Source organism: Channa argus, chromosome 2, assembly GCF_033026475.1.
Source record: "Channa argus isolate prfri chromosome 2, Channa argus male v1.0, whole genome shotgun sequence".
NCBI classification, from domain to species: Eukaryota; Metazoa; Chordata; class Actinopteri; order Anabantiformes; family Channidae; genus Channa; species Channa argus.
In genome coordinates this window covers 22,284,507-22,296,847 of record NC_090198.1, presented here as the reverse complement: position 1 = coordinate 22,296,847, position 12,341 = coordinate 22,284,507, and the positions used below count along the sequence as shown (strand labels likewise).

General features: G+C 36.4%; 2 protein-coding genes across 2 annotated transcripts in view; both read left to right on the top strand.

Annotated features, from left to right (window-relative positions):
• The first annotated feature begins 601 nt into the window (after nt 1–601).
• tmem9b (TMEM9 domain family, member B) lies at nt 602–6,680 on the top strand. The gene is made up of 5 exons (XM_067496435.1): nt 602–836; nt 1,838–1,929; nt 2,020–2,128; nt 2,311–2,445; nt 5,437–6,680. The coding sequence occupies exons 1-5, from the start codon at nt 765–767 to the stop codon at nt 5,590–5,592; spliced, it is 564 nt and encodes a 187-aa protein (XP_067352536.1). The 5' UTR covers nt 602–764; the 3' UTR covers nt 5,593–6,680.
• Nucleotides 6,681–7,534: 854 nt separating this feature from the next.
• Nucleotides 7,535–12,341, top strand: part of dennd2b (DENN domain containing 2B) — a 52,248-nt gene continuing 47,441 nt past the window's right edge. The window contains exon 1 of the mRNA XM_067496432.1: nt 7,535–7,668. The gene's annotated coding sequence lies outside the window, so the exon portion shown is untranslated. The remainder of the gene's footprint in view (nt 7,669–12,341) is intronic.

The following is a 12,341-nucleotide window of genomic DNA, read 5'->3' as shown; positions in this document are numbered from 1 at the left end:
AAGTATTAAAGTAAAAGTAGTCAGAAAAATTGCCCATGTATGCCATTACATTTAACACGTAAAATGTAAGCAGGATTTTACTGTCATAGTTAATCAGTTTTAGTATAGAGTGATGTCTAGATTATATCTAGATTAATCAGCACCATTATTTTCTTAGAAATGACACTATTGATTACAGTCATTTTTTTCTTTGACTTTTCAGGTGTCATATGTAGAAAATACCAGTAGTGAAAGGTAAAAGTATGTATTTTAATATATAAAGTGCATTTATTGTTATATATTCTCTACCACTACTGTTGGTCCTGTCGGTGTTCCTCGGACCATAGCATGGCAACCCCACTGTTTACCATCCTGGCGAAATTATGGGTGCGTTCGTTAGATAACACAGTTACATACCCGTCCACGAGCAAGTATGTGTAGTATGGCTTTACCGATGTTTTTCCTTAATTGGGTACAACTCTTTTTTTTAAACTTTATTATTTTTTAGATTTAAAAACGAAATCATACAACACCCACTTGGCTAAACGTAATGATTTCAAATATTTCACCGCCTGCCGGGACCTCAAATGTTCGCATAACCGAACGTGACCGTCCCTTCCGGAAACTCGGAGTCAGCTGCCAGGAAGCTGAGTGTGTTTATCCCTGAGTTAGCTTCATGGCTAACAGCTTCACTTGTTAGGTTGTATTTCACACTGCCGCTGTTAATTGTGGTAACAATTGAGCTACTGTGCGTTGCAAACAAAGATCTGTGACCGCCTGCAAAGATGAAGTCTTTCTTTCTTCTCGAGGGTTTTTTTTTGGCTTGTTTTGTGCTGTTAACTCAAGTGGTGGCGAAGGTAAGACTAATGCTAGCTTGCTAGGTTAGTTAGCGTTTGACAGAAAACGATGATAATGGATTATTAAAGTCCAACGTGTTTTCTGTAAATCTCATAATTATTTCTAGATTCTCGACCGCTAAACAATATAAAATCTAATACATGAGCTAATATCATTTTCTAATATCAGAAACGTCGCAGGTATTGCTAACGATGAGCATTAACTTCCTATAAAATCATAATATACATATACTTGTGATAAATTAAAGGCGGTCGTTATATTTCAATGTATCTAAAGAAGTGGTAATTGCATGTACACTTTGTAGGCTGGTTTACAATAACGTTAACACATATCACCTGCTTTTAACCGTAAATGCTGTATATTTGCTTTCAGATTTCCATTCTTTTTTTTTTTTTTTTTGGTCCTGGTTATAACATAGAAGCAAGTTCCTGTCCTATAAATGATAAGTCTAAATACTGAGGTAAAGCCCTTGGTGCTCAGCCATCTTGGTGCCGTTGTTATAAAAAAAATAAAAAGGGAAGTAAACGCATCTGGTGTTTAAAAAAAAAAAAACTCATGCCAAATCAACGTGGCGACCCCTGAAGGAACAAGCAAAAAGCTGGCTTTACTTTACAGGAGGAACGAAACATATCAAGTAGCAGTATAAGAATATGAGATGCGTAACAGAGTAAACACTTATTTTCCATGAAGTAGGATAAGATGGTAGTGATGCACAGGGTGAATTTCAAATGTGACAGCAGCACAGTGACTAAGGTAAAACAAATAAGGAATATATTTGAATAGTATAGTAATAAATAAAGATTGCATTAGAAAAACCGCATGTAACATTTACATTAGAAAATGTATATATTACATACTTACACATGTTGCAAACTTGCAAATATATGTTTACATAAAACAAACATAAAGGAAAAGGAAAATAAAATGGTAAGAAAGTATACAATTTAAACACTTGTATGTTTGACAAGGGTGAAGTAAAAATCTTACCTCTCTGCTACAGAATTCTGAAGACATCCGTTGTAAGTGCATCTGTCCACCATACAGAGACATTGCGGGGCAAATCTACAAAAAAAATGTTTCCCTCAAAGACTGGTATGTTATGCATGATTCATGCCCAAATGACATAAGCTGTTCATTTTCTCCTCGCTTCATGCTTGTTAACATTCTTTTCTTGATTTTAAGTAACTGTCTGCATGTGGTTGATCCTATGCCGGTGGATGGAAAAGATGTGGAAGCGTACTGTTTACGCTGTGAGTGTAAATATGAAGAGAGGAGCTCAGGAACCATTAAGGTAAGCTTACATTAAAAGACATGATTAAAATAGTTGTTTAGTAATTGTCTTTTTATATCTACTTATTGATTAACCAACAAATTTGTCAGCACTATTTGTCACTTATCCACTGATATGCTATTCGTTGGGTTGTACATGTGTTGAAAGAAACCAGACTAATTAGTAATTATTCATGTTTTTAGGTTACCATCATAATCTACCTCTCTATTTTGGGGCTGCTGCTATTCTACATGGTCTACTTGACTCTCCTGGAGCCTATGTTAAAGAGACGTTTGTTTGGACATTCACAGCTTATCCAAAATGAAGACGATGTTGGGGTAGGTAATCTTTTACATTTTTTCATTATTGTGACTCATGGTGTGAAAGTACAGCAATGTTTAGGTTATGGTAATTGTGTAATTATAGTTATCATCCAACCCTCTACACAGAAAATAAGTTACATTGAACTTTATGTTCTTCTAAGAATTTTTATATGTGTTGAACAACCTCCTTTTTGACAAAATGACACATGGGAATCATCCTTTGTAGGTAACATTTAACAGGTTTATGAGATTCTGCAATTATTCTTAAACCTTTTTATGTGTGAAACTGTTGTTTCTGTTCAACAGGAAGAAATCCAGACAAATATTTATTATATATTATCAGTCTTTAAAAAAACAAGAGAACATCATGGTGGACAAAGGTTGCATTAAGCAAGAGAGTGTTGTAAAGTCTTGTAAACTCTACATGCGATTTTAATGTGTGTCTTCAAATTGCATGCAAAAAGCAGAAAGTTCATTTGGTCTCTTGTAGTATGACACAAAGTTTAAATATGTTAATATATTAACACAGGGAAATTGGTAACTGCCTTTGCCTGAGGGCTGAGGCTGAACTGCAGCTGCCTCTCTGAGTGCTCTGTTTTCACTGGCAGATTCCAGGCAAGAGGAAGAGTTACATGAGAGGTTTCTGTTTAAAATAATATTAATTTGCTGTATAACAAAGTGACTAAGCACATTGCAGCACTAAGTTTTACACTGATCAGGATGATATTGTCCTGAATAAGCTGCTATTTATAACTTTATTGCCTGATTATGGTGCAACAACGGAATTAAAGCAGTATGTAGTTTATCTCAAAGCTTTAACTCAGTAAAGACTTTCCCTTCAGGGGGCGCCACAGCAGAACGTGTTCTGCACTTTGATCTGGCATGAGGTTTTTTTGCCGAATACCCTTCCTTCCATTTTATTCAAGCTCGGGACCAGCACTAACATGGCCCTTTGTGGCTGGTTTGGGCCACACCTGGTGGGGTGGGATTTGAACCAGCTGCCTTTTGTATCCCAACTTTACCACTGAGCCACCAAGCTTTAACTCGATATTTAGACTTAATATTTATAGCACAGGAAATTGCTTCTATGCTCTAACTAGGACCAAAGAAAGAATAGAAATCTGAAGGCAAAATCAATTATAGAGGTGTGTTTCTACATCCTAATGAGGAAAGGAAATTATGATCAATAAGTCCTTGTTTAGTCAGGCTTTGGTATAGAGACATTTTCACAAGAACAACCTCACCATTGAAGTAGGTAGAATAAAGAACAATTGATTTTTTTTACATTTGTTTGGAGATTTAATGGGGTGGAAAAAGGTAAAGAATATACTTGGAAATTTACAACCCTAATTCCAAAAAAGTTGGTAAGATGTGAACATGTAAATAAAAGCAGAATGCAATGATTTGGAAATCTCCCCAACCCATATTTTATTCACAATGGAACATAAACAACATATCAGATGTTGAAACTGAGACATTTTACTATTTCATGGAACATTTGTGTTTATTTTGAATTTTATGGCAAGTTAGAAGAGGATCCACAAAAGGCTGGAAATGTAATTGCCACAAATCAAAAACAAGTGGAGGAGCTTTTGTCAAATAACTAGGTTATTTGGCAACATGTCAGTTACACGACTGAGTATAAAAGGAGCATTTCAGTGAGGCAGAAACTCTTGAATGTAAAGATGGGCAGATGTTCACCAATCTGTGACAAACTGCACCAAAAAATTGTGAAACAATTTCAGAGGAATCAGGAGGAATCGCTGTGTGCAAGGGACAAGGCCAAAGGTCAAAACTGGATGCATGTGGTCTTCAGGCCCTTAGGCGTAACTGTATTAAAAACAGGTATGATGCTCTACTGGACATCGCTGCATGGGCTCAGGAACACTTCCAGAAATCACTGTCTGTGAACAGAGTTCGCTGTACAAACCACAAATATAAGTTAAAGCTGTATCACGTAAAGAAGAAGCCAAATGTGAACACGATCCAGAAACGCCACCTTGATCTCTGACTCAAAGCTCATTAAAAATGGTCTGAGCCAAAATGAAAAACTGTTCTGTGGTCAGGTAAATCAAAATCTGAAATTCCTCTCCTCTTTAGTCTCGTGGGCTAAAGAGGAGAGGGACCATCTAGTTTTTTATAAGCGGACAGTTCAAAAGCCTGCATCTCCGGTGGTATAGGAGTGCATTAGTACCTACGGTGTGGGGAACTTACACATCTAGCAAGGCTCCATCAATGCTGAAAAGTACATAGAGGCTTTAGAGCAAAATATGCTCCCATCCAGACAACGTCTCTTTCAGGGAAGGTCTTGTATATTTCAGCAAGACAATGCTAAACCACATATTGCATCCATCATGACAGCATGGCTTTGCAGGAGAAGAGTCCAGGTGCTGAACTGGCCTGTCTGCAGTCCAGACCTTTCACCACCTTTTCACCTCAATTTTTTATCAACATATTATTTAATGCACAAATGTTCCTCAATCAGAAAGAAATAAAATAAAATAATTTTTTAAAATAATTTATCAAGGTGATGCAAAGTTTTCCAAATGTAATTTTCATTATTTCACAATCATTTGTTTTCATACTCCCTGTTTGCATCTTCCTACATGCAATTGCAATGGAAGAGGATGCAGTCTACAGTTTGACTTTTTTGGGGGGATTTTTTTGTAGGTTGAATTGTGTCCTAGCCTATGATTCACTAGGTTTTAGTATACAGTGTACACACAATCAAAGTTGGTGGTGTATCCCAGGTGATTTTATATGTGTTAGTTGCATTGAACAATTGTACAGTCTGGATGTGCCTTTTTATAGGGTTTACAATACAAAATATCTAGAGTACTCTTTACAAATGTGCTCTAAAACACATAGGTAACCCTTATAGAAATGCTAAATTTGGATTAAATACTGTCTCCTGCTTGTAAATAAAAGTCTTACATGTTAAAAATATGATTGACCTAAAGCACTTTAGACCTTTTCCAGCTAAAAACATCTTTTCTGGTTTTTCAGGACCAGCAGCCTTTTGCCAATGCTCACAATGTTCTGTCCCGTTCACACTCTCGACCAAATGTGCTGGACAAAGTGGAGCATGCCCAGCAGCGCTGGAGGAGGCAGGTCCAGGAACAGAGGAAGTCTGTGTTCGATCGCCATGTTGTTCTCAGTTAAACTGCCCTGTGAGCAAGAATTACTAGTAGAGCAACAAACTAAATTTGAAAAAATAGTCACTGTGACAGAGCTCCCAATTTATATCACATCCTTTTTTCTCACTTTTGGTTTTTACCCTCAAAGTGTCATGTTTCCTAGGTGAACATGGTGAAGCCCCAGGGAGATAATATATAAGTATAATCAAAGCTGGGAGCTCTTTAGTCTGCTCACAAGCACAAAAGATTACAGGGAATCTGTTTTGTCAACGTTGAGTTACAAAAGCCGAATTTACTCTGTTCTTTCTGTCTAGTTTGCAGATGTGCCAAGTTGCCAGAGAAATTACACTAAAATGTTTGATGGTAGAGACTAAATAATGTGGGATAAAAATAAATCTTTCTATTGAATATTTTACTGGCCATAGTGTCACGTGGAGCAGTCTGAAGCTGACCCATCTTAACATGTTGGTTGGCAAATGCACCCCACCTGCTTCATTAAATAATCTGTTAGCATGTAGCTGATGGGTATTTTTCATCTCAAAACAAATATAACTTGGAACTGCTGCTTTCACCACAGGAGAAAGGTACTGGTGTAAAATAGACAACCATCTTTAAAAAGGCATGTTTTATAATAAATCTTTTATAACTGTGTTTTCAGCCCTTCATTGCTACCATTCTGTTATGACTACTATGGAAATCATTGTTTATTGCATTACATTTAATATTAATTCAATTTGATAATTGAAAGTAGTTTTACTGAACATTGTTGCAGAAAATTGATGCAGTTCTTGGTGATGTCATAGTAAATGTAGCTGTGTTATTGATTCTCGTCTGAAATCAGTGCCCTCTTCAACTGCCTAAAGAAATCTATAGTCTTTTATTTTGGCACTTATTTGTGCTTGGTCTAACACCACTTCCCAAATCTTTGTTCCTGTTTAACAGGAATTATTGGTATATCAGAGTGTTGTTTTTTTTGTTTTTTGAGCTCAAGGAGCTTATTTTGTGAGCAGTTGGGCTGTGGATAATAACCCGCTGCTGGGAGACATATGAAAGTGTTCTTAACTATTGTAAATGTGATACCTTTTCCTTTGAAATAAATTTATGTAATATTTGTGTTTCTTGAATTTGTAATGTTTTCAACTGTCCATATTCTTTAAGTTGCTGCAACAAAGCATATATTACTTTGTGCAGTTATAAATTATACTTCACATGCACTGAAATCTGGATTAGCGTAGATTTGTGAATAAGTTATATGTCAACATTTCTCACAACAGCTATGAGAAATATGCTAAAAGTATAATGAAATGTTTGGAATGGCCTCTCCTTTACTGAGCAATGCAACCAGTGATGCGTTCCCCTCATGTATTTACACAATACAAAATACAGAAACGAACCTAAAGACTGTCAGCTTCTAACCAAGCCTTTGTGGTGCACAGTACTAAACTAACTGACCACAATGTAATCCTCATCCTTACAGACTTTAGGAGCCCTGGAGATGTGGGGTTTCAGGACACTTGCCAGCTTTGCCCTGTTGGTGATCCAGCCTTAGATGAACACATACTGTAGTTTAAAAAAATGACCAATGCATCTGTGGCTAAAACTCTTTTTTCTTTAACTATTTCTGTTCACACGGTTGGCAGCAGTTTTCTGAGCATTTTGACTCTGAAAAACAGAAGAAACCGCTCAGCATTTGCTTGATGAGTAAAAACCCAAACCAACAACAATAGTGTAATTCTGGTTCCATAATAACCCACATAATACCGCTGTAGTTATGACATGCTGCTAATTTAAGGAACATTTTTTAATTTGGAAACCGTTCAACTCATTACAGTCTTTTGAAATAAGCATTAATTAACAAGCTGTCTGCATGTGTGTGACAAACCCGACCATCATCTTTTTCATTTAACCGATTTCCATACAACTGCGTCATCATTTCCTGTCCACTTTTCCTTTTTTCCTCTCACTGGATGCAGTTAAACGGAGGAGACAATTTTTCCGCAGGAAAAAAAAATCAGTTTTCAGGCTGCACAGACACAGACCGACACAGGCTTTGTTCAACAATGGACCACTGAACAAACACCGCAGCACCACAGAAAGAAAGGTAGGACTTTTTTTTCAGCTCAATAATTATTGAAGTAATGACCATTAAAAACTTTTTTAAAGTAACTTGCAGAATTTGCAGCATCTTTAGATGGTTGCGTTCATAAGAAAAGACAAATAGCTGTGTATTGTCTGTGTTGTAGTGTTAATGTGATTTACATGACTGAGCATAAAGTTTTTCATATATCCTGACTTTGACCGAAGTTTTTCGACTTCGTAGTTTGATAATTAGTGGGAAAGTTTCTTCCCAGCCTTAGTGCTGCATTTGTGCGGGTGAACCTACAGGGGGCGCCTCAGCCTTTAATTTTAATTGATCCCAAATAATCAATGTCTCACCTGTGTTGACTCTTTCCTACGTGTACCAACATGTTTAGGTTGTTTCTTTTTATGGCTTTCAGGGCCATTTTCAAAACCACACACACACACACACATACACGCACACACAGTATATAGTGTAAAACAACATTACAGCATTACAGCTACATTGTCTTTCAAGGTTTGTGAGACAGTAGTCAGACAGATGTTATGGCTGCTGAGATAAAGGAATGTCCTTGTGCTAAACCTTGTGCTGAACAGTGTTGTTGTGAAACTTCAAAGTGCATTTATACATAAAGTAACATGGTGTTACTTGGTGAGTGAACAATAAATATTATAAGCAGTTTGAATTGAAAAAAGGCCTGATTGATTTAAATTTTTTATTGATGATTAAATTATTATTACTGTCCTTGTTTCAGCACAGTTACTCATTGAATTGATGATTGCTGATGGTGCATAACAACAAGACAAAGAGTTCCCACTATTAATAAGAAATAAGGACAGTCTGTCTATACCAACACATTCACCTAAGCTAGTGTGTATTTCAAGATGGATGGATTTGATATCGGTTTTCTCCACAGCAAAATGGAGTCTGCATGGAACAAAACAAACAAACATTTAAAACAGGTTAGAAATGAGCCTGAGGCTGTAGACTCTTGAAACAATGAATAACCAAACAAGCTTACATTCCTGGTTATTCTCTCGTAACAACAGAAAAGCTGCAGTAAAATAAAAAAACAATAAAAAAATATATATATATTGTTATATTTGTGTTGTGTGCTGCTCTGAAGACGACACTTGGAGCTTCTTTTCATTAGCTTTAGAGAGAAGGAGTTGCATCTTCTTGCGTCAGGTGTGCAACAATAAGAATGGGAAGAAAGGCTGATTTTGGTGCCTGGCATTAGTTGTGGAAAAGAACTTAGTAGATTTCCTCCAGTACTGTTCTTGAATACAAAGTTACCTTTACTTCAGTATTTCCATTTAGCTCTAAGTATATAAAGTAATTCAAATTTAGTCCACATTTACCAGCTACAATGTTAAAATAAACACTTTAATGCATCAGTAACTATAATCTGTTTATACATATTGTTCTAAAATAAATAAGTTCTGAAGAATTTGGTACTTTAAGTGCAAATTTGTTTGGACTTTGAATTAAGTAAATTTTGAGAATGTATTAGCAACAGTGTTTTTCTCCACTTAATTCTGTGTTTTTGTACCTCAAATTAGAAGGAAATGCATGATGCAACTTGATGTGATGCTCCCATGTTATGCAAGAAGAGGATGTAGCTTTTAATGAGAAATGCAGATGGCGCTGTGATCAATGGAACAATGAATTCCAGGTGTTAACACTCAGGTTAAGGTCTGGTAAAACATCCCACAAAAAGAAGCCAGTGACTTTTGGATGAGCCGATGAGACACCACAGGAAACTGGAAGAAGCAGGTTTTATGGATGCTAGTAAAGTTTTATCAGCTTAGTGTAGACAGACAACCATAAATGGACAAAAGGGATTGTTTAGTTTTTGATGTTTGAAATAAGCATGAGCTCTTTCAGAGAAAAATTCTTTAAAAAAAAAAGTATTTGCTGATGTTCATGACAATTTTGACCTTGGAAACTGCAGCTGATGGTTCTCATGGTTCCTTAACTTGCCTAATAACATTACAAATAAGTTCTATTTGTGTCGATATGTGACAGTTTTTTTTGAGTATTACATCCCACTCAAATTTTACTTTGTTTTTAGGAAACAAAGTTGTTTTGCGCTACAACTGGGTACATTTTAATGAGTTCTGACCACTTGACCTCTAAGATCCACATTAGTAGTTTGAAAATATTTTAATTGAAAATGAAATTAAAATAGTTATAATTTTGGTGTCCCATGTGTCCCACTGAGCCTGCACAGTCTGGAACATGAGTGGACGTGACAAAGATGCTCTTGGTTATTCACTGTATGCTCCAGAACCACAGCATAGAGTTCAGTGGTTTAATTATGTTGGAGTTAACTCAAACCTTGAGGGGGGGATTACATTTTGAGTGAATATTCAAATGTTTGTGGTCACCTCCGGTTTAGACTTGTGATTCATCTGCAAAGCAACGACACCTGATGACAAAAAATCCCCTAACACTTTAGAGATTACTAAATTACTGCACTTAAACAGTAACTTGACACTAGGCTGAAAAGCAGCGTTTCACTGACCTCTCTAACCACACCCGGTATCACTGGTGGGTGTCATATCTCTCTGAGGGTCTCTTGGATGTCTTTTGCCACTTTTGTACTTTGTTGTACCTGTAGCCACACTTACTAGTGATATAAGTCTCAATGTACAGCTGTACTGAGTTACTTACTGTTTAATTTCTCTTTTTATGCTTTCGTATTTTACTTGACTATTATATATGTTATTTTAAACTTTATTACATATCAGTGGTAAATATTTTAGTTTTTACACTTGTGCATTAATCAGGTAGCTGTACATCTAGTATAGTACTCTGCAGATAAAGATTTTACTGTATACAGATAACATATGTCCCCTCCCAACCAGCCATAAAATGCTTTTTACATGTAAATTCGTAAAATAATCAAAGAACATATCATATAATAATATGTCATAATATTTCACTTATTCTGTCTAATAGGTACTTTTATTTATTTTTATTTATTTTGTACTTTAGGTACTTGCTACTGGAAAAACAAGTGTACGTTTACTTAAAATAATAAATATGCTTCCAAACTTTCCCTGCTGTGATCCAGACTCATTTAACAGCAGCACTGCAGAGATCTTTGCTTTTCCAAGCCTCACTCACTCTTCTAACCAATTAATAAATTTCAACAATTTCTACTTGATTAGTAGCATTCTCAACCATTTATGCCTTGATGCACTTGCACAGAGCAAAGTGAAGTGTAGCACAGCAAGCAGAGGGAGGTTAAGTTCCTTATTCTAACTTTAAAGCTATAACAACCAGCCTGTGCACCGCCTGGTCTGATCACAAGAAAGCCTACACCTCACTGCCTCACATATGGATCCTTGAATGCTTGAAACTTTCTATAGAGAAAATCACACTGCGATCAAGACAAGGAAGCTCCTTACAATACACTGAGAGTTTCAGAACCAAATCCAGCATTCTGAGACTGGACACTGAGTTGATGGAAGGAGGCAGACGAGTCAGAGCAACTGTCCCAGATTAAACGACAACAAAGTTGGCCCCAATTCATGATGTGTTCAGGCAGATTAAACCATAGAACAAGAGAAAGAAGAACAGAAACCCTCATGGAAGGAAAAACCCCTGCACAGTATGTACTACAGGCAGATAGGACTGATGACATTGGAAAATCCTACAAAAAGCTGCACAAAGCTGGACTCAAAGACAGCACAGAAGCACTGATCTTGCATGGCAGCAGAGGAACAGGCTCTAAGGTCTGCTATACCAGCCAGGACTTTGGGTACAGGCTGTGCATAGGGGCACATAACAGTGGGGTGCAAGATGCTAGCAGACAGGACATATGCGGAACGCCATAACCAAGGGTCTGGCAAAGTGTACAGAAACATCTGTGCAGAATACAGGCTGGAAGTCTCAAGGTCAAAAAGGGATGCACCTCTGAACTTAGATCCTGTGGGACTTCCTGATACATACTGGTGATGGTAAACCAACCAGACATAGTAATGGTGGACAAACAGAAGAAGAAGGCCATAGTGATAGCAATATCAGGAAGAAGGAAGATGAGAAGTTCACGAAATACCAATGGCTGAAAGAAGACTTTGAAAACACGTGGAAGGTGAAGGCAGAAGTGGTCCCTGTGGTAATCTGAATAGTGGGGGCTGTGAAGTCCTAGAATTGGCTAAGATACTGAGCAGGAACCTCAAGTTTCCAGGCCTTTGGTAGAGGACCCAAGCTTGAAGTAAAAAAGATCACCCGCAGGGGCGAGTGGGGAATTTATATAGGGGCACATTTCAAAGTATACATTTCCAGTAGAGAGAGAAAAAAAGTAATAATGTTTTATCTGAAACCTTTTTCATTATTATAGAACAGATTTATCCATTAATTTTCCATTAATTATCCATTAAAGTATAGAGCAATAATTTTTAAAATATAAGATTTATCTTGAATGAAAACGTAAACCATCATTGTAAACATTGTTTTGGGAGTAAAAACTTCAAATCCTTAAACTAAAATCAAATCAACTAAATCTATTCTTTGACTTTTAATGTATCAAGTAAGTGATCAAGCTCTTAACAATAAAATATATATAATGATGTTTTGTATTTTTCTTTTCAGAATTGACATTGATGTTAACAAAGTTGATATGAATAATAGATTTGATAAGATTAACAACATGATTTTATTCTGATTTTATTTTTTAACAAATA

Excerpts from the sequence above, each read along its gene's own strand:
- tmem9b (XM_067496435.1), top strand. The coding sequence starts at position 765 with ATGAAGTCTTTCTTTCTTCTCGAGGGTTTTTTTTTGGCTTGTTTTGTG. Across the intron at positions 1,930-2,019 it reads AATGTTTCCCTCAAAGACTG|TAACTGTCTGCATGTGGTTG; the intron begins GTATGTTATGCA and ends CTTGATTTTAAG. Across the intron at positions 2,129-2,310 it reads GGAGCTCAGGAACCATTAAG|GTTACCATCATAATCTACCT; the intron begins GTAAGCTTACAT and ends TCATGTTTTTAG.